Here is a 23,116-nt window from a genome sequence, read left to right on the forward strand (position 1 = left end):
GACCTGCTGAAGAAAATGATCAATAACAATTACAAAAGAAGACATTTAGTGTCCAGTAAAGAGAGCGGGTTTAGCCCTGGGACCACTGCATGTACAGAGTAGGATGTAGAGTAGGTGACATCCAGCAATGTTGATATTCCTGTGGGTTTCAATGTGGGACTATTTCTAAGTAAAAATATCAATTCTACATGGAAGATAGAAACACTGGCAAATCATTGATTTTTCTTCTATAATAAATTACAAAAAAAGCCCATGCCAGCTCTCTGGAACAATACTGCACAAGTACTGTATTAAAAAAAACCACCACAAAACCCCAAAGAAAAACAAACAAAATTAAGCTTCACATGTATTCTACCTTCTATTTCCCTCAATTGTGCCCCTCCTGATTGCTATTACACCAGGCCAGCATTTGAAAACAGCAAGTGCAGTTTCTCTTGTCCCTTAAACCATCTTTTCATTGTAAATCCCATAATCCAATTCTATAACTTTCACCAGATGAATCTATCAAGGTCATATGGAAAGTTGATACCTCTGACCTTCCTCTACCTACAGTGTCTGTTGAATATTACAATTGCAGCAGGCAAGCCATACATAGACAGAACCAAGAAAAGCACATTACAGCCCAGGAGAATAAATGTTAAACTGCTGTGCTCATGAATACAAATATCGGACATGTGACCACCTCTGGCAGCCTCATACCTCAAGTTTACACAAGGGATAAGGCAAATAGGGAAGAGCAGAGATTGATAACTGTCTGACCCAAACCTTCCCTCCTGTCCTGCAGAGGGCAAAGTCATGCTCAGAAAACCCCATTTTCACTGTGCTTCAGAAAGCAAAATGAAATTGCAAATAAAAAGATACGGAGGTGGCTAGGTTTGGTTGGGTTTTTCTAAGAACTTGGCAGGATACAACCATTCCCTGAGCAGGGAAGGATGTCCCTGGGCTCTGCCACTCTGGCTTTCCACACTTCAGGTGGAAACACCAAGATATGTCAGAACATGACACGACCGTCCCTCTGTGCAATAGCTTAAGCCAAAGGAGGTGACTTCAGGGCAACAGCAGATGCAGCAGTACAGGGTGATGGCCTCAGTTGCAACCACAGGATTTGCTCCCAGACATCTGTCAGAGCCAGGGGTCTGATGTTCCAAGGCACAGGACATCTTTCTGCTCTTGGCTAGGATTTGCCCCATGGCAGAGAGCAAAGCCAGCTTGCCCTACTCCTCACCCTGATGGCCCACTGATGTCCCCAGCTGCTTTCTCATGCTACAGTTCAGTTCACCAAAGACCAAGCTTTGTCCTTGTGCTCCTGTTTCAGCTACACATGCCAACCATATTTGTGCACAGCAACACGTTTCCCCTCTGCTTTGGCTTTGCAGAGAAGCTACCAAGCTACCAGAAAAGGGCTGACTGTGTGCCACCAACTCCACAGCAAAGACCCCAAAGCTTTTCGGTCCATGCGAGGCCTCAGGTTTCATGCCCACAGTATAATGAACTTGCTGTTGGTCAAAAGATTAAAGGTGCAGATACAAAAGGTCCCTTCAAGAGAGCTCCTGCAGCCTGCTAGGCACAGCAGGCAAGGACCACACATCTCACATGGGCCTTGGCTTCCAAACAGGACATTCAGGCCAAGTGACATTTAATCACAGACCTCCATCTAGGAGGCAGCAAGGCTTGAAGAGAAAAGAAGAAAAAGAAAAAAGGAAAAAACCAAGCAAAAATAAGAAGAAAGCCTGCCTTGCCCTGGGCAAATATTCCATCTCAGTCAGCTTTTGCAGACTAATCTATTTAGTGAGTTGTTTATTACAGCCAGTAACATATGCACATTTAAGTCAGAGAGGGGATTTTGCTCTAAAAAATCACCTTCAGAAGTGCTCTTTAAAAAGCACCTGGCACTGGAAAGCCAATATTTGCTACCATCTCAAGTGAAAGGGAGGTTAAGGCAGTGCAAATGTTTGTTAGGAGCTGAGCCCATGGAGAAGCATAGCAAGGTGTGGTGGCAACAGAACAGAGCTTTTTCCACAGAGGCAAACACAATGGGTTCAGTGCCAAAGATAATACGCTGACATCTCTATGGGCAAAGGAGAGTTTGGCAATGACATTTCTGGGATAAAACTGCAATTAGTGAGACATATTTAGGTGCAGGTCCCATGTACTAGTCACAAGTACCACACAGGCAGCCAGCTTTAATGAACACAACGCCCAATTCTGTGCCAACACCTGAAAACCTGTTAATATACAATGGATTTATTACAGAGAAAAACTTCTACCTGTTCTAATTACAACACTGCTCACAGATCCCTATTTCCACAGTGTTATGCAGTCTCATGAGGGTCTGTGCAGATTCACATTCCTGACCTCACTCAGCCAAAGCAGATCCATGCTCTTGTCCCTAACTGAGCACGCTCAGTTACAAAGTAACAAAGCCTTCCCAGGAACAGTAAGCCAATGCATGCTGCAACCAGACTGCTCAAGGAGGCTTTCTGCTCACCTTGCATTCCATGCTGACCTACATAGACAAAATTTGGAGTGTGTAGGTCTCTACACCGACCTACAGCCCAAACACACCAAAATCTAGCAAGAGTGGTCTGCTTTCTCCATGTGATGCCAGGAATGGGTATTAACTGATAATGCATTTTGCAGAAACCATGATTTCAGCTGCTGAGAGGTTAATTCCATGCAGCTACTGAGAACTGTTCCCTTCTGTGTAACAAGAGCTGTAGGACAGGACACTGAAAAGGTTGTATGCCTAGTTAGGTGGATGTATCCATTTACTCCTGTGAGATGCAACTTTTGGTCTGACCTAAATTCTCCTCTGAGCAGCACTGGTGTAAGTGTCAGAACAGCTAAGAAAGGAATGTGTCCTGCGTGAATATACATGTGTGTCTGTCTATCCATCTGTCCCAGCTGACCAACAAGAATGGAACTGATCAGGGCTTTCCTTTCATTTGCTTGGTGCTTTGGAGTTCATGTTTTTAATAACTGCCAGATTCACTTACTTAGGTTTGAGAGCACAAGAGAAAAGCTGGGGGAAGCAGAAGCAACTAAAACATTTTCATGTGGATGTGCTTGCTTATTCAGAGTTGAGGCACAAAAGCACTCATCAAATTACCATGGGGTTTTTCTGTCCTTCCTGTATTGCTGCTCTGCTTTCCAAACTCCTGCCCTGAGCTGCTTATCCTTGCTCTGTTCACCAAGTGCAGTACAGACTGCCTGAGATGCTCAACCTTTTGTAGATGAGGAGGAATGCAAGGGTTAGCTTTTGAAGGCTATTTTCTATTAGAAAGCGATCTTAAACAACATGACTTCCTTAGGCAGCAGACACCTGATATCATGTATTTTGCTTTTGCTACTAACAAGAGATATCTTCAGATGCAGCACAATCCCTTCCTAAAAGGGCAGCAAAAAAAAGACCTTTCACTGCTCTCACCCAGCACAGTCAGGATGAGTCAGCTGCAATGCAAATGTTCATTTGTTTTTAGGTGAGATGGACCCATATAGATGGGGGTAGGAGGGGACTGGAGGGATTTTTTTTCTGCAAGGAAAAGTGACCTTTCTTGAGGACATCTGCAATCTCTCCCATGTGAGAGAGGTAGCTGCAAAGAAGCTCCAGGGTCATTAGCAAGTCTGGAATGCAGCAGGACCAGTGCCTATGTAAGCAAACACTCCAACACTGCTGGAAAAATGCTCCAAGTGATTTAAACCAAGATAGATAGACTTCTGATAGGGCTCCAGCAGAAATCCCTGCACAAACTTTCTTTAAGTGTCTCAGATACAGGCCAAGAAAGACAAAGTAAGAAAAGCGCTAACACTTTTCCCCTGATTGGGCTAAGCACTGAAAGGATGCTTAAAATCATTCTCCAAGAATTAGCACAATCAAAACAGGAAAAACCCCCCAGTTTTGAGTAGTGTTTTTGTCCTACCTAATGTGAGCTCTATTCCAAGTAAAGACTTCTAAAGATTTTATATTACTGTGGACTCTTCAAAAACCCATGCAGAGAAACACAAAACAACAATGAAAATCCTCTTAATTCAATCTGTGCTTTATCACACAAGGCCACAGCAGGGGATTTCTGGCTGTGGGAATACAAATACTCATCAATGCTACAGGCTCAGGGTCCTGCTCCAATTACTACCCAAACAGAAAATGAGACAGTCCCAGTCTGAAGAGTTTTCAGTCTAAATATACCAGACTTGGTGGAAAAACCCCAGGCAGCCAGGGGAAGCCTCAGCAACATCCAGACTGCATTCCAGCTGCTCTGTGCTGGACTGCTGCAGCCGTGATGCCCTTGATGCCTCCCAAGCTCCTTCCTCCCGGCAGCCTGCCCCGTGTCCCACCCCTGCAACGCTAGTTAAAAGTGATCCTGCCCATTGTCTCCCAGCCCCCAAGTGATTTCCCCCTTCCCCCCAACTCTCCCAAGGATGGTGCAGAGCAGTTTGAGTGGGCTCTGGTGACAGGAGTGACACGGGCTGTGCAGGGCAATCCACGCCCTGCCGTGACATGCCAGCCAGCAGATGCTGACAGAGCTGGCAGCGATGGGTGGCCAGGGTCCCTGCCACATCCTTGAGCTCCCCAGTCCTATGGGAAAGTGGCTTGGGAAGCAGCACTGCTCCTCCTTCCCTCGAGGTCATCCCTCGCAGCTCAGAGAAGGTTTCAGACATCCCTGTCTTGTTTTTATCACCCTGCCTGCCTTACTCCAGCTCCCACCCTGCAGCACATCACAGAGGTTTTACAAGCAACAGGATTGACACAGCAGGGAGTCAAAGTATGCAGGGAGGTAACCGTGATTACATCTTCATCTGCAAGGGCACCAGATGCACTGAGGAATAAAAATGACTGCTGAAGCAACAGAAGAGGAGAGCAAGAGATTTCTCAGGCTGCCTTATACAGTCCCTGCAGACACTACAACAGGGGCAAAGAGGACAGGGGAGCTGCACTAGGGCTTAAGGACAAATAGGCCCAGAAGGGAGGAGGAAACAGAGCAGAAAGAAGAAACAGGGCATTAGAATAAGGCTGCAAGTCTTGCACCATCGGAACAAGATTTGGGAAGGTTTCTGCATAAGCAGGAGCATCTTTTAACACCTTCCCCTACAATGTTTGGGAAGGAGCAACATTCCCTCCAAAGACAACTCTGTCTTGAAAGTCTGCTGGTTTATGAAACAAGATTCCCTCACAGGGAGGAAAGAGTTTTCCTTCCTACAGCTGACCTAAAACACCAACATATCTCTGCCATGCCTGGATGACCTTCCAAGCTCTCCTTAAAGGCTCATCTATATGTGTGGCTTTCAACTCCCCACAACCCTGAGCACTAAAGTGCTACTGCATGGGATGAAATGTCCAATCCCATGATGCTCTAGCTTTCTCCTGGCAAACTCATCCTGGGTTTGCTATCTGCAGCATCATGTGGAAGGGACTCTGGGAGCAGAGCCCAAGCATTGCATGCAGCACAACACTGCACAAACCAACCATTTGGGATCAAGAGCACATAATGGCTGCAAGCCTTACCCATGCTCTGATCCTTTAGGAATGGACAGCAAGAGGAAGAAATGTAGATCAGTGGGATTGTCCAATACTGTTGCGATTACACGCTGAGGTTTTGTATTCAAACTCTGCTCAGCTGAAGCAGGGCTCTTTAAGGACCTAATCTCCGTGTGACTGTTCCCAGCACCAGCCTGTGGATAACAGGGACTTAGGGAAGCACTGTCATGATGGCCGCAGTCTCAGGCACATGGGCTGCAACTCCACCATGTTGGTGCTGCCCTGGCCACCTTTGAACCCCCAGATAGGTACTCCATACTTTCCCAAATGCCCCTCTGTTTAAGAGTTGTCTCCTCTCACTGTGCACCCAGAGCTGATCACAGCACCCAGAGTTCATAAGGCAAAGAAGAAGTAATGAGACAGAGTTAAAGCATCATGTTTCAGGCTATTGGCTTAAATCCCCATCAGAACCTGGTGTGGGTACTGCTGGGCAGAGATGTGGATATCACTCGTGCAACTCAACTGGATTCCAACACTCCTATCTGTAGTGGTAGTTTTGGGTCTTTTTCTGCCACCAGTGTAGGAGAACAGCTGAAAGTTAGTGCTGAGTTAATGCAGAGTATGGTCAGAGGCAAGATAAAACTTGGAGACCAGTCACCTGGGCAATGCATTGTGATACCATATCCATGCTGGAGTACTAGCTAAACTGCTCCTGGTTCCCATTCCCAGAATTCAGCAGAATTTGCCTCACTTGTTAATGGTGCTCTGTGCACCTACCTCAGCAAGGGGTAGGGGCCAGCAGCACACCTGCAGCAGCTATGCTGGACTGGGTAGTGGGTCTTTCTCTTCACTATGCAGCCAAACTAATACACAAAGTAGCTTGTTTTAAACATTCACATTCCACTGTTGCAAGAGGAAAACTTCTTCCCAGAGCACAGGCTGCCACCTTCCAAACAAGGTCAGAGACTGACCTCCTCCCCCACCGCCAATGACCTTATTAGCACTGATCATGGTTCTAATAATATCCTGCATTGTAAGCAGGCCATCTGCCGTAACATTTCACTACAAACTTGGGGAATTGCTTGATTTCAGTATGCTCATGCCCCAGCGAGCCAATTGTGCCCTCTCAGGAATATGCTTCTTCCTCACAGCTTTAAGCTAAATGTTGCAGAAAGGCACCTTCAGGTCTCAGCTTTCCAGCTTGGAGCTGAGGCATGCAGAGAACAGCACCAAGCCATTCCCAGGTGCTGGCTTCAGACAGAAGAGGTAAAAACACAGAGTTAGTGATTAATAATCCCTCACTCCAACATCTAGCTCCTCTGAGAGTGGGGACATCAAGTAACCATGTCACTGAAATCCTAAACCAAGGCCAAACACTAACCAGACATTCAGAGAGCCAGATGCAAAACCCAGGGCTCCCGAGATATCTTCATTACCTTTGTGCCATGTACTTTCTACTGTGTGGATAGCAGAAAGATTTTACTATCCTAACACATTAGCTATGGTTAAGTTGAATATTTTCACTGCCATTACAGAACAGGGGGCTTTCCTAACAGGCAGGTAAGCTTACAGAACTAAGCAAGTTTGATAGCTATTCCTCTGGAAGGAGCCAGGGTTTGAAATTGCTTACTCAGTTAGGACACCTGTCTAAAACACCCAGAGTCTTGCTACTACAGCAGCTCAGCTACACTCAGCCTTCAAAAACTTTTATTTTGTACTGCTCCTGTGAGGTCAAAAAGTGCAATTAGGCACAGAGACCGACATTATAACACTTTGAAGCAGTTTGCATCATCACAAGGCTCTGAAAGGTGGTTTTCCAAATCCTTGGTCTTTCCTCTAATCAAAAGACTGTCATCAGACATGGCACGAGGACTATATAGGGTGAGGAAGGGGGTCAGTGCCTGGGTCCCTGCTGTTTTATGAACAGCAATAAAACAGTATTAATAAGCCAGAAGTAAAACTGTGCCTGTATGGGGCAAAATTCATCTAAGGTCTTCAAAGCATTTATTTTAATACCAGCAAAACAATATTTATAGGGGCAGAATTTCAAAGCGCTCAGCTCCTCACTTGGAAATCTAACCACTTATTGAAATGCTCTGTGGGAGATGTCAGGGGATGGCTCTCCAAAAAGCCTGGCACATCTTGTTTATATTTGTTTTAAAGCTTCCAAACAGCTCAATTACATAAAAGCATGTTAGTTACTGCACCCTCCTTCAGAAGGGTGAACCAAGTGGCAGAAAGCTATTGTCAGCTAAGGGATTACATCAAACTGATGCTATGCCACTGAAGAAATCCACCAACTCCACATGCTCATTCAGGCACCTTTCACCACCTTCCCCTCAGCTCATTTTGCTGGCCTAATGCAATCAGGAGCATGAGAAGTCCCTAGGTAGCTTCACTGACACTGCAGCAAGACAGGACATCACAGTCAAGCATCCTCTTTGCCCTAGACTGTTCAGGCATAGAGACTTGTAGGTTTGGTGCTTCTATTTCAATCCCAGTGTTAGCTATTGCTACACATCAGGGCTAGAAGACACAATGCTTGGACTTCCCTAGAAGAATTTGGCAGTGCCACATTTTGCAACTTGGCATCATTTGAGGTGCCAGAGCTCACTGTACACACACATAACCCCTTTTGTGCTCCCTTGGCAAACTTCTGATTCACAGCAGGCAGAGGTAAACGCAAGCACAGCCACTTGCTATCCAGGCCCAACACTTCATCTCCCTCCTCCCTGTGCAGAGGAAGACCCTGGGGCTCACAGAGCATCCCCCTGAAGTTGTGCTGGGTCACAGGCATGGAGTTTGTGCTTGCAGATCCCAGCAGGCTTGTCAAGACTGCAAACTCAAGGTGTGCGTGCAAAGAAACTCCCAAAAGCCAAAGGTGGCAGAGTAAACGATCACGGGTAGATCTCCCCCTTTAGAGAGTGGTTGAGAAGACCACTTTCCATGCTCTAAACTTGATGCAACAGCTCACTCCAGCACAAGGAGCTCTTCACTGCCTGCAGGAACTCTACAGCACTTAAAATCAGGCTTAAGTATTTTGCAGAACTGTAACCTTGGTCTGGAGGGCTTTGTCCTTCAAATGGGAAAGCAAGCCTCAGGAGCAGGAGGTGGCATGCCACGGCCAATGGAGCACTGCAATATGTCCATAAAAGGTTTCAAACTGTATCTGCTTAAGCACACACAAGCTCAGAAGGGTTTAGAGTCAACATCCCAAAAGAATTTCTCTCCTGCTTTTTTAGGCAAGTGTGAGCAGCAGTCAGCACTTTACCATTATCTTCCCAACCAGAAACCCAAGGTTACTCTTGGCTAATATTAATAATGTAAAAGCTACTGGCTTTGCCCTTTGAGGATGGTGGCTCACACCACAGGGAGAAGAACGAGGCATCATGAGCTGCAGGCAGGAGCAGAGGCCCTGCATTGCCAGGGCTGGCTGGTGAGGAGAGGCGATGTTGGCAGCAAAACCCCACTGCTGAATTTGCTTTGCCCATCTCCCTGAAGAGGCTGGTCTCCAAAGTGTGGTCTCAGGACCAGTTAGTGGGCACAGCTCTGCTTTCCAACACGTACAAGGGGAAAAGCACACAAGTCTGAGCCCCAAGGAAAAGCTGTAATCAATAAATCAGCTGCAAGAAGACAGACAAGGACAGTGTTCCTGTCCTTCCCCTTGCACTGGGAGTGCCTCCCAACATGCCAGCCTGTGCCTACACCTCTGCCAGCCTCTTGAACCTGTCCCAGAGACATCACACATGAGACTGACACTCACACACAGGCAACAGCAAAGGCATCTGCTCCTGTGTGGGCAAGCCCTCAGGAGAAATGTGGGGTCAGGAGGTCTGGGGCACAGATGGTGCTCTTTACCTACTGCACAGCAAATACCCAGTCACCAAATATCCACCCTCCGCAGGAGTATGAGCAATGAGTTGAGAAGAGAGCATCCCTCCAGGGTAGCACCAGAACTAGACTATGCACCAGAAAACCTACAGATATCTCACCTTTCTTGCCATGTTACCATGCACAACACCATATTCCACAAAGCACATGTCCTTGTAAATGTAAAGGCATTGTTCCTTGCTGAGGCTGCTCAGCTACAGAAAGACCTGGTCAAGATAAGGAGGAGGCCAACTTCTTTGCTCTCCATAACACACCTCAAAGATTACCTCCTTGCTTTAGAGCACAGACAAGAATTCCTGTCAAGGACTCTGCCTTACACCTTTGCAAACGGCTGGCAATGAATAAGACCTTCCTGCATCTCCCTGTCTATTGCTGTCCTTGTAGCACAGTCACCAGGTAATACCAGCCTGTTTCCAGTTACACAAGTTCATCACCCAGCAGCTCTGCAGAGAGCCAAGACCAAGGGAATTCCAGCTGCTGGACATTGTATTCAGTGCCTAAGGTGCTCTGTCCTCCTGTTAACCCTGCCACAGTGGCAGCAACCTGCAACAGAGAAGCAAGGGGACAGCTCAGAGCAGCAACCTTCTAAACCATGACTGCAAAACCCACCAGTGCTCATCTGCCATGGTTCAGCTGTCAAAAAGTCACAGATAAATGAAATGAGACTACTGGGCCATTGTTACCCCATGCCTTTAGAGGGGTAACACGTTGTGACGTGGGAGCGGACCTTCACAGAGGACGGCAGGCAGCAGCTTGGTGAAACATGGAAGGCTCCTTTATTATCTGACTCCAAATGCTTATATACATTTTGTACAGAGGGCCAAGATTGGCCCAAAGAGGTTACAACCTCCTGACTCCATTGGTCACTATGACCATCAGTCAAGTTCTCTCTCAGAGAACAAGAATGCAAAACATACTGATAAATTCTAAGAATGCAATATTGTTTACATGAAGCAGCGTAAGAAGCTGCTGCAAAGACTCAAACACTTGAAACCAAGAAATGCAGGGACGACATCTCACCCTTTTTACCTTAAAAAAAGAAAAAAGGAAAAAAAGAAAATGAACTACAGTTCAATTTCTGTTCCCATGGGAGGACCAGTGGTTCCTCCTCTGTTGACCTTCATTCGGTCACGGTTTCTTGCTTTTCACATTGCAGGGTTAGTGAAATTCTGTGGCACCTGTAAGGTGCTCAATGGCATGCAAAGCCTTTGCCAATTAAATTTGCGGGGCTTCACCCTGAGTTCCCCGTTTTTGTTTTGAAGAACCAGGCCTCTGTGGCACAACAAAAGGTTCTTCAGCAAATGGAACAAACAACATTGCTGACTCCCTTTGAATTGAACAACCCATCTGTGTGCCATGTCAACCACAGAAATTAAATCCGTGACTAAATGAAAAAGTTTCTGGGAAAACTGTGGAAATGCCATGACAGCAGCCCCAATACAACCAAATGGGCTGCCCATCCTCAGGGGCTTCCGAAACTTGCCCTCAAAATCATCCTTCCAAGCAACACTGGCCTACCTCATCCTCCCAAATAGTCTGTAAAGACAGTGGGCCCTTGCACTAAATTTCTGAATATTTTTGGGCCGCAAAAAAATAATCCAAGGGATTCTTGCCACTTGCAACAGCTCATGGCTCCAGAGCATTTGGCAGAAAAACACTGCTTGCAAAGCTCCAATCAAATTCCTCCCATAATACTGAGAGTATGAATTTTAAAAAACATCTGCACCCATCAAATTCGCAAGCACTGTTGCCTGCATTTATCAATCGAGCAATGAGCTCATACAAAAATGATTGATTGCCATTTTTGCAGCTGAAATCGAGCAATAATTAGCTCAAACAAAAAAAAAATATTTTGATTGTTTGTTTTTTTTTTTCCAAACAATGTTTTGCCGCCTTGTGGCAGATGGGGCAAAACTGACCCATTCCAGAACGTGCAAGGAATTGGACATTCATCAGCCAGTGATACCTGCAGGATACAAATGAATCACAGAAAACAATCATTCAGATTAACAATTGAGGATTGGCTTTTTGGAGGTGTTATAAAAACCCTCCAGTCCCCAGAGTTCTGTTTCGATGCAGAACACAGGAACGTCCCAGGACTGGTTGAAATTTCCAGATGATCCTGGTCCAACAGCTCCCAAACAAGTCACGAAGGGCGATGAATGGATCTTGAAAGACAGTCCATTCCAGCTACCCAACAGCAAAGGAAAAAATCGCAATGTCCATTCCAAATTGTTCCAGGACAGTCTCTGATCAGAGCAACAGTCCAGTGAAATCCAGGCAGCTCAGTGACTTCAGAGCAACTGCCTTCTCACCACCGACTCTTTGTCCTGTGAACAGAAAACTCAAACACAAATTAAACAATTTTGGTCCCTTCAGGGACACTGACAGGGAGAGGTGGGTGTGGGACTAAACCTTCCCAACAAACCTCCATTGGCTGTGGGGACTGGGAAGACTCTTCTGTCCGAGCACACTTCCTCTTGGCACCCCACTGCCCTTCTGACAGAGGTTGGCCTTTCACATGGCTTGCCTTGCAAACATCTGCCATGTGATTCGGCCGTCCTCACCTTCCACAAAGAAACAAGGGATTGATTCCTCTTTTTTGCACTCTCTTTCTTTGTTTCTTGTTGGCCTTAGCATTAGTCTTGCCGGCCTAAGCATTAGATGAGGCATCATCAGCCTCTGAATCCTGTCCTGTGTGCACCACAGGGACAGGGGTGAGAACTTGTCTCACTGCACCTGCAGAATGAGGGAATCCATCCCTGCCCTGCAGGGGGCGCCGTGCTGACCCACGGCCGCCCACAGCATCAGCCTCGGTTGGGACATCATCCGAGACTGAGGGGGATCTCGCACCCCGGGACCCCTTGCAGCGGGGGAACACCCGCTTGTGATTGTGCTGTCCCATTAAAATAAACAGATCAGCCACAGCTGCCTCCCTCGTGCTGCTCCTGCTCGGCGTGGGGGGAGATCGCAGCGCTGGGAGGGGCGTGTCCCTCGGTGCTGCTTTCGGACTGGCGGCTGCTGCCCACTCCGTGCGGCCCCGACCCGGCACAGGGGGAGATGGCAGCGCTGCAGGAGGCATGTCCCGCTTGCCAAGCGCTGCCCCCACAGGCGCGGGGGGAGTGCCCCAATCGGCATGGGGAAAAGCGGGGGGGCTGGGAGGCTGTCCCAGCCCTGCATTCCCAAGCGGAGCCGCGGCTGCTGCGCTGCCCGGCCCACCCTTTCTCAGAGGCGGCACCGGCCGCTGCAGGGGGGTTTCTTCTCGCTCCGGGGCCTTGCGGGGTGGCCCTGGGCTGGCCCCTTCACTCCTTGGGGCCACCCCCCCCGTGGGGGCTGGGCAGGCTGCATTGCCCGCCGAGGGCCGGCCCCGCTGCTTCTCGGAGCCGTCCCGCCGCTCACAGGCTGGGCAGGCCCCCATCCCCGCTCCGGCGGGGCACTTCACTTGTGGCCAAACTGCACGGACCTGTGTGTGCCATGCAGGTCCCCGCCGCGGTGGCACAGGGCTGCCCTGCCCGGCGCCCCAGGACGGCGCAATCCCGCACCGCCCCGCCGCACGGAACATTCCACCGACACTCCACAGTGCGGACAATCCACGAAAAAACACCCTGCCCCCCCGATCCAAGAGCGCTCCCGGCGCCTCCAAGGCCAGGAAAGCACGGGGGGGGGGGGGGGGGGGGGAGGGGGGGAGGGAAGTGGGGGAGGCGATCTTTCGCCTCCGCCGCTGTTTTTTCGGCACGGGATTAGGGAGCGCTGATCTCTCCGGTCCCGCAGGGCTTTCACAAGCCCCGAGGTTTTCCACACTCCAGCGCCGATAAGGTGTGGGTGCAGAAGGGGTCTGCTCTACAGAAGACCCCGTGCCCGCCTCAGCTGGTGCGCTGAGTGCAGGCAGGCCTTCTCCCAGGCTGCTGCGTTTCCAAGGAAACGGAGTCGGCTGTCCTGCCCGCCTCCGCGGAGCCGGGACAGGAGGAATGACTCCACCGTCTTCCCTGGCACTCAGCCCGATGGGGCTGGAGCTGTCCTCAGAGCTGGAAATCCGCAATTTAGGCAAAACCTTTTCCAGCCTGCTCCAGGTGGCTATGAGTTCCAAAAGCTTCACACTGCGATCTGCAAAGAAAACCTGGAGCAGATAGTCGCCCAAAGACTTCCACTCTGCTGTAGAAAAAACTTCTTCAAGGCTGCAAAAAAACCCATGAGTTCTAGCATAATAGTGTAATGGTGTGGGTTTGGTTTTATCAGTTTATGTATGTATTTGTTCCTTGTATTAAGTTCATTTTTATAAGTTATAATGGTTTGCCCCATGCACCCATGTTCCACCCTCATTGGTTTCATCCCAACCCCAGTTCTATGTCAATCAGAAGTTATCCAGCCCCTGGGCCTTGTCTGTCACTTTGGGGTCTCTCCCAAAAGTCTGGAAAGTTCCAGGAAAAACCCCAAGTGATTGGACAAGACTTCAGCTGTCTCCCCACCTGAGTTATTAATTTGTTACTATGTATGTCATTTATCCAGAGAGCCATGCCCCTTTGGCCCCTGATTTGTCCCCAGTTAGACCCATCCTTGAGTTCTTCCCCCCAATAAAAGGTGTTGCATTGGGGGGGGGTCCAAAGAGATTCTTTTCCCTCGTTTTTTCCCCGCTGCTTCTGCTGAGGGGTATCTGCTGGGGCAGATATCCTGATGAATAAAGCCAGCAGTTAACCCAAAACAGCCTCCTCTTTTTTCCTGCCGTCGTTGCTTCACTCCTTCAAGCAAGACAAGAACTCACGGAGTCGGTGAGGTTCATCCTACTACCGAGCCATGCCTCCTTTACTGTTGAGGTGTCAGGGCTAGCCGAGGCAGAGGAAGACACCTCAGCATAATAGAACAATTTCTGGAGAGCATCTCCAGGAAAGGAGACTTCTTCTCTCCGCAGGACCTCAAGGCAAAGGTCCACCATGAGGGTTTCCTCATCTGAGGAGGGTTTAGAGATCATTATCTCTTACCACGATACCTCAGGCAGAGCAGCTACAGCCTCTCACTGGGCACAGAGGTCCACCGACGTGCAGTTCTCTCGCAGTCGGAGGTCACCGGTGTGACCTGTTCTCCCATATCAGGAGTCCGTTCAGACACAGACAGTGTCCAGATGTGCCGTTCAGACACAAAGGGTCAGCAGATGTGACCCAGCTGCAGTCCAGACACGGAGGGGTCACCACTTGCGACAGGAGACCCCTGTTCCCACACATCTGGGGTCACCACTTGTTACCCCACGCCTTTAGAGGGGCAACACGTTGTGACGTGGGAGTGGACCTTCACAGAGGACGGCAGGCAGCAGCTTGGTGAAACATGGAAGGCTCCTTTATTATCTGACTCCAAATGCTTATATACATTTTGTACAGAGGGCCAAGATTGGCCCAAGGAGGTTACAACCTCCTGACTCCATTGGTCAATATGACCATCAGTCAAGTTCTCTCTCAGAGAACAAGAATGCAAAACATACTGATAAATTCTAAGAATGCAATATTGTTTACATGAAGCAGCGTAAGAAGCTGCTGCAAAGACTCAAACACTTGAAAGCAAGAAATGCAGGGACGACAGGCCATCAGAGAAACCATTGGATAACACTAAACAAATCAAACATGCTGTGCACAGACCTCTGTCCCACAGAAAGATCAGCTAGGCAGATTAAAGAAACAAGGTGTATCCTTTCCCTGGAAAGCTGAACATGCCTAGGGAGGTCACACATCTTCAAGTAACCAGCCTTAACCCCACAGAGAGCATCTGCAGCCCAGACACTGTGGCAGGCCTGGGAGATGCTTAGCCACAGGCAGTGCCAGGTGAGCTTCTCCATCAGTGCTCTCCATGCCACAGATGTGCCAAAAACTTCTGAAGACACTACAGAGAGTATAGACAGCATGTGTGCCAATAAAATTAAGCTGTAATAATATGGAGCTCATTGTAACCTATAGACAAGAAGGGATCAGGCCTAAACAAGCTGTCCTACTCTCCTTGAAATACCAATTTACTTCAGAAAGAAATACAAAGAGAAATACAGAAATTAACAGAGAAATACAGTACTAACAGTTTTTATAAATAATATTGAATCTAAATACTTTTTCCCCACTTTAAGTTGTTTGATTTGGTAGTTATAAAAAGCACTTATGATATGCCGTAAGACACATAAGCATCCAGAGTGGACAGAAAGCTGCTGCAAATCTACTGTTGCCACACAGGTAAGTGACTTAATGACCAAGGAAAAGTGGATGTTTCTCACACAGGTGACTTGGCTCAACACTGTTCTTGTGGAATATTTACATCTCCATTACACTGAGCTGAGACATGGAGTTGGAATGTCTCCAAAAACATCACTATGGCTTTGTTTGCTTTCTTCTTCCTCTCTAAAAGTGTAACCATATGCTAAGTTTAGAGGGTGTTTTCAGTTGTTTCCTAATTTGGAGTTTATTTAAATTAAAAAAAAAAAATAGATTTGATTGCCAACCAGTAAGTCAGAAATAATTCTAGTCAAGTTAGCAAAAACCAGGTACAAATTAGCATGAAAACTGTGAGGAACAGCCTCAGGTATATCAGTTTCAAGATCATATAGTACATCTATTGCCCAAGCAGTGTGAACATTTTAGATTGCCGTGGGATTTTAAATATGATTACCAGAGAATAACGCTTCTTTTAGAAAATAGACAATTTAGACAAAATTATCTTTAACTTCTTTTTATGCCTGTTCACAGAAAACTTTTCATCTTCTTTTTATAGAGTACTGCTTAGAAACATGAAATAGTTTAACAATGTTTTTCACATTAGACCTCCCGAAGTCAAAATTCACATTACTCAAATTTTTCACCCCACTATTTTCCATCTCAAAATGCTCTTTGAAGCTTCAATTCACATTAACATTCATAAAGAAAATTTAAAAACCCCTAAACAGCAAAAAGCCTCAGCCCACACCTCACAAAGCTGCATTTGTAAATTTTTTAGACCACAAGTCCTCAGTGCAGATACCCAAATTGTGAGCAGTATAAATCAAAGCCTCTGTGAACACCTGATATGCATTACCTACACATTTTTATATAATACATCACCATCCCCTAATGCCTCAGCTCTCTGCTCCATTAGTGACTGAATATTATGCTTTTTTTTTTTTCTTCCTGACAACATCAGAAACTGAAAACACAACCAGTGACTTGCTGGCCAGGAACTAAGGGTCAGACAAGCTCATATCCTGTCCTCCTGATCCAACCTGAATAGGAAAGTTAATGACTTGATGAGCAGCCCACCAAAGTGCCAAAACAAACCTTTGTAGGAATTGCCATGAGCCAGTAAACCATGTCCCAATCCTTACAAAAAGCACTGGCTCTGCATAGGATGGTGCACACTGATCCTGGGAGAGAAACAATGAACGCACACAGAGCCCATCTGGATTTACAGAGGTGACATGACATTCCTCTCCTTTGCTCAGAACATCTCTGAGGTGCCACAGGACCTGCCTAGGAGGTACCAAAGAGCACTGGCCACTGACCAGCAGCCTTCGTGGTCACTTCTGGAAGTGGGGTGGCCCAGCATAGCCAGCTCTGGTGCCTCTGGATTGCCCTGCAGACAAGCAGTGCAGACTCTCCTGCCATTCACACAAATTAATTCAGAGAACACTGCTTCCAGAATAACAAGGAGGAATGCACGAGTAGAGTGGGAGCTCTCTTGGCATCTAATTCAAATCACAGCTTCTTACAAGGAACTATTTTTAAGTTTTGTATCAATCTGCTTGAAAAAGGTTCCTTCTGCTGCCTACAAATGTGCAAACTCCCCCTTTAAAGAAGCATAGCTCAGGACAGCAAGATCCAGCCTTGCATTTTCAACCTAATCAAGACCAGATATTTCACAACCAAAGTGTTGCACAACACACAATGTTCCCGCAGGGTATGTTCTGGTGACCCCCACCTGAGCATCAGTGATGGCCCCCATTACCTTCAATGAGTCCTGTGTGTTCTTCACAAGATTACAGGTAGCACACAGTTACCCGTGAAACAACCCACACTGAGGCAGTCTGACTGCTTCTGGAAGCATTACCGCTTTTTCCACTGCAACAGGCATGGAACTGCTATAGGAGATTGAGGAAAAAGGGGGAAAAGGGCGATTCAGTAAGTGTATGGATGCTGCGTGTGACCTGACCAGTGAGGTGAGACCATTGTTTGCTCAGTTATCAGAAGTTCCTGTATGAAGGCATTGTTCAAGCTTAAGAGGTCTGTGAGGAAAAAAAAAACAAGCAACAGCAGCACACAATGGATGCAGATAAGAAACATCTGAACAAAGCCCTGGGTGGCCGCAAGACAACTGGAAAACTTATTAGCCGCAAGCATCCTATATCCTGCCTCCAATAAAGCAACACAGATGTTCTGCTAATGCAGGGCATGAAAAGACAAGAGAGCACTAAGCAGCTATTGAGCCCTCCACAGGAAAGAGGGTCAGTGTTCCACAGCTGTTGGGCACAAAGTCGTCCACAGGATGGGCACGAAAAGCCTCTTAAAGGGTGTGAGAATGTAACATCTCTCTGGTGACTGGTAAAGGGTGGCCCCTCCTTACAGCCAGGAGCCCCTCAAGACCACTGCAAACAGGGCTTTGGAAGCCCAGCTCTGGCCCAGGAACAGAATGAACATTGTTTGAGGATTTAGTCCCCAGGGGGGTTATCTCCACTGGAAAATGCATGGCTTTAAGACACACACACAGGCTGCAGCACTGGGGACTGCAGCCCTCCACGGCACAGGGAAACAGAGCTCTGTCCACTGAGAGCTGCTGGATCCATGGGTCTGAAGGAAGTGTTCCAAGTCCCACTTTCTTGTCTGCAAAGAGGGGTGCAGAACCAGCCCCATCACCTTTGGCCAAGTGCTCTGCACAGTCAGACCTCTCCTCGAGTACTTCCCAAAGACAAAGTTGTCAGCCCTCCATGAGGCTTTCCTAAGTCCAAAAAACCTGTTCTCTGGAAAATTCAGGCCACTTAACCAGCACATATTGGGCATCTGCTACTGTGTCAAGAGGAAACTGCAACCAGAACATTATTTAACAGCCAGTTACACAGGAAACACTCAGCTGTAGAAGATCACACCCTACTCCTTCCCCTGTTTTGTTTTGGTTTTTTGTTTGTTTTCTTAACATGGTGTTCCTCATCCCATCCCCACTGCTGAAGTGGGAGAAGTGTTTGCTCATACCAGTGGGTGGGATTTGAACCCCAGCTGCCCATGGACTTGGTCCTGCACATCATCTCAGCCCCAGCTGTGCAGAGAGGGGCTGGCACAGAGAGCCTGGGTGTGCTGCAGGAACTGCACTGCCAACAGCAGACATGGGGAAGCATCACACACCAGGTGACAGCACAGCTCAGAGCCCAGCCAAGCTGGGTGGCTGCACAGGGACACCTCCCCAAGATGCTGCAAACACCAGCAAGGAGCACAAAACTACCCTTCACAGCATGACAGCCCTCCTTTCCATTCACAAATAAACATGAACATATTAATCTCTTCACTAAAAGTATCTGCACTGCCACTGGCTACAATCCAAGTTTCAAGGGCATAAAGAACAAGATTTTTTCCCCTTCAATAAAAAAAAAAAAAAATGTTTGTCTCTTACTATCAGCAAACCAGCAATGTAAATGAACATTTGAAAGTCACTGTATAACTAAGACTCATTTCATATAATCAGATCAAAAAGAGAAAACCGAATGCAAACAGAAAACTTGAGCTTCTTGGAAAAAGAGAACAGAAATGAAAATATGAAGAGGCCACTAACAGGAACAAAATGGATAAACCAGTGTTAGTCAAGATCCAGTCCTGGTCTGAAGCTCTGCATATATAATTCTACCAGTTTGATTACTCATTATGCTCATACAAATAAATACAAATCTCTTCAAGCAACAGTTGAAGTTCAAGAGAAAACTTTTAAGATTATAAAATTTTCCAGACTCTTTCTAGAAATTTTAACAGGTTACTTTGGTCAAGACATTAAGCACAATGTCAAGAATTCTCATTTACTATCAGTTATCCATATGGTCTCAGAGTAAAAAGACTTTTGAGGAGTCATACATTTGGGAAAAAGAAAAAAAAAAGTGGATCTTCCTTTCCCAAGAACCATGGTGAAGTGAGGCCAAAAAGAGATGCCCACATCCCCCTCCTGTTAGCCCCCCCACTCCTCACCCTGACTCACAGTCGAGGTCTTTGGTATTTTTGAAAGTCACCCCTATAACTCCAGCAGGGACAAGCAACCAAGAGCCATTTACTGCCTCCAAAATCGACTCTGCAAGGATTAGCACCAACCTCAAGGCTTAGCCATAGCTCCAATAGGCCTGGCAGAGCATTCGAGTTTGTGCATCCCTAGAAGAGAACATTTTTCCAATAGCCATTTCTGGAAATGTTGTTCTCCAAATATTTTGGCTGGTCCTCATCAACAGGACAACCTTAAAATGCATTTGCAACTCTGTCTCCAGGAAATACATGTAAAGTTGATTCATTATCTTAAAATGCTGCTTTTATTTCTGCTCATTAAAAGCACATTTCAGATCCCTGCACCAAATGCACAGCCGATGTGATCTGGACACTCAAAACTGGGTTTCAGTTCTCTCTACTCTTCTTATTTCATTTGCTGCCCACAACCTGTGTTGTCTGTCTCAGGGACAGCTATATCAGACCTGAGCTACCACTGAAAAATGCCCTGGATAAAATCCTCACTCCAGGCAATCGTACCCAATGTCAGACTCAGCCTGGATTTCAGGAGCAGCATCCTCCCTGCAGACACAGAGCAATAAACAGCTGTTCTGCACATCCCACACCCCTGCACACCAAGCCACTCGGGAAGGGAGAGAAAAGCAAGGAAGCTTTAGGTAATGCACGCATTACAGTCCTCACCTTTAGGGAGTCAAAGCAGGCAATAACTCGACCATTTTCCACATGGCAACTCCGTGACGGATGGGCGAACTTGCACTCTGCATCAGACCGAGAACAAGTCCCTCTCTGAAACTCTCGACACACTTCTAACGTCAGCCATTTTGTATCACGAACCAGGGAAACGTTTACAGCCATATTAAAAAACAAAAATTAAAATGCAAGCAATTGCACCCTTCCTTAGGGTAATATTTACTGCTGATCTTATTTTTTCTTTTTTCTTTTTTTTTTTAAAAAAAGGGTAAAAAAGTGAATTCAAGTTAAACGTGAAGAAATAACTAACTTGTTGCTTTGGTAGAATTCCTATTCATCAGCACTTAGGTTTTCATTTAAGTCAAATTGTGTTTCTTTAAACAAGAATTAAACATAAAGCCAATCATAAAATAGAAATCTTATCAGAACAACTGAAAATCAAATTAGAGGCCAGCTCCTAAAAGTGCAATTGTAGAAGTTAAAATACAAGTGTTATATTTTGTGCCACTGCCAAAGTTACTTGTAAATAACTGGCAGACTTTCAAAATAATTCTGTGCTCTCCAGTTAGTGGTTTCAATTATTCCTGCAAAAAGCATATGCTGCTGGCAGCACTTCAGTTTGTGGAATGGTCTCAGTCCTTGGGGAGAAAACTTCGGGTTTGTTTTTTTTGTTTTGTTTTTTTTTTGTTGTTGTTTTTTTTTTTTCCTTCTATTTCTTGCTTCTAAAAATTATGGTTCACGAGCATCAAAACAAGCAAAAGGATGTCTGATTTTTTTTTTTCCTCTTTCTTTTAAATATGTGCTACATAGTCGGGGGAAGGAAAAAAAATGGCTGAGCAAACTGCGTGTAAATGGGGAGCAAAAAAACAAAAAAAAAAGGGCAAGGCTGGAGGAGCCGCCGTCAGGGCACGGACCGCAAGCAACGCCGAATTAAACAGAGAGGGGGGGCGAGGGGCAGAGAGGCAGCCCTAGACAGAAATCCAAGCAGCGGTGGCTTCAGGAAAGGCACTTTTCAGCAACCTGCAGGAAAAAGAGAAATAGAATCAGCCAGGAGCTTGCGGCCCCGCTCGGGCAAGCGGGCGCGGGGCGGCGCCGGCGGCCATTGTGGGCACGGGGGCACTGCCCGCGCCGCGCATGGGAGGCGGCGCCGGCCAATGGCGCTTGCCGTTACAGCAGCACCCGCGGGCAGCCGACTAATACAAGAGACCGTTTCATAGGGCCGCGGTGGGTGCCCGGCGCATGCCGCAGCCCCGGGACCCTCCGGGGGGGACGGGGACGGGGACGGGACAGCCCAGCCCAACCCAGCCCAGCCCAGCCCAGCCCAAACTCCGGGCAGCGACGGGGGTGCATCCCACAAGCCCTCCCAGACTACGGGGGAATAGTTTGCTTTTCAGTATATATTTTTTTTTAATTAACATTAACTAACCCACCCCCTTTTCTGTAGGAAACGTTCAGGCAGGAAGAGCAGCCGGTGGCTTTCTTTATATACAAGGCTCCAGCTCAGCCCTGCACCGCTCCGCACTTCCAAGGTGTTCCATTAAACCCATCCCCTGCGCAGGGCTGCTTCTGCGATGGCACATGGAGACAAATGACTGCTGCGCAGCCGCTCCTCTATGGATTCAGAGCCTACAAAACTAAGAGCAAACCCGACAGGGAAACCTAAGCCCCACACACGGAAAAAAATTAACTCATTGCTCACAGCTGTAGTTTTCCACCAGACCAAAGGCAACTCGTGTTATACAACAAACAACTTTCAATGCATTCCAGTTGAAGGCTTCCTTGGCATCCACCAAAACGTTAAGCTGTCCCTAGAGTCTCCCATTCTAATACTAGCTGTACCATTGCCGCCTGATAGGATTGGGCTGTTTCCAAGTTCCCAAAATCCAGCCCTTTATCTTCCTAAAGTACAACCGTCCACTTTTGCAAACATTTGACAGGCACGGGATGTTGCCTGTGTGACTGCTATTAGGATTTCAAGCTTTCGTAGGAGAAGAGCCTTCGACTACAAAAAAAGGAAGCTTAAATTCCTCTTTTATTATTGGTGTGTTATTGCAATTACACTGATCAGTAACTGAAACCTACTGGAGCTGGAAACAATGGAAACAATGCTACCAAGGAAAAAGTGTGGGAAGAGGCTGTCATCAGCAGCAGGGGGTGGGGCACTGAGGCTGTTTGATTCACAGATTCCATTATTTCAATTTAGAAAAAACAACACTCATTAAACTTACACTGCAAGTACTTTCTAGGCTTAATTAGACTCAAACTGATAATAAAACCTGCCCAGATCCCTGCAATCCAGCTTGAGGCATCGGCACAAAGCTTGGTCTGACCCATGCTTCTGGAAGGACCTTTGCATTTTTGCACATCAGGTGGGGAACAGAGACTGCAAACGTCATATTTACTTAGCGTGTTTTAAACGTCAAAGAGAAGGAAAAAAGGCACATCTAACCATGCTCGTGTCTTTTGGGTTTTGTAAAGAAGAGATGCTCTAAATCAAGCAAAAGGAAAAGATGGGCAGAAACCTTCTGCAAGGAGCTGAGGACTAGCTGGGTGCAGCTCTTAAAAACGAGCTAGAACAGGTCAGATATGGGTGGGGATTAGAAAGAATGCACTCTCAGAAGTTTTTCTGAGCAGACTGAAATACAACCATCTTGTGGATTAAGTGCCTATTCCACAGCTTCAGACTCTCAAGGGAAGTGAGAGTTTGCTAATGCCGGGGATAGAATATGATGGGTCTGACTTAACACAGTTACACCAAACACCAAGATGTCCAAACAGTGAAGTAACATCTGCCCTTCCCAGTCCTTCAACCTCAAGAAATCCCAGTGTAACAAACCAAATGTGATCTTGCTCTCAAGCCATGCACCTCAGG

The 23,116-nt window shown here is 47.0% G+C and overlaps 1 protein-coding gene across 3 annotated transcripts in view; it reads right to left on the minus strand.

Moving 5' to 3' along the window:
* The window catches only part of LOC310922145 (muscleblind-like protein 3), a 109,867-nt gene that overhangs the window by 48,093 nt on the left and 38,658 nt on the right, over window positions 1-23,116 (minus strand). For all 3 annotated transcript variants that reach the window (XR_014592305.1, XM_083882546.1, XM_083882547.1), the window contains exon 2: window positions 20,236-21,264. Coding sequence is in view for 2 of the 3 variants with exons in the window: in XM_083882546.1 (XP_083738672.1) it covers window positions 20,236-20,409 (174 nt within the window). In the remaining variant the exon portion in view is untranslated. The remainder of the gene's footprint in view (window positions 1-20,235; window positions 21,265-23,116) is intronic.

Source organism: Zosterops lateralis (genome assembly GCF_965231275.1).
Source record: "Zosterops lateralis genome assembly, chromosome: W".
Lineage (NCBI taxonomy): Eukaryota > Metazoa > Chordata > Aves > Passeriformes > Zosteropidae > Zosterops > Zosterops lateralis.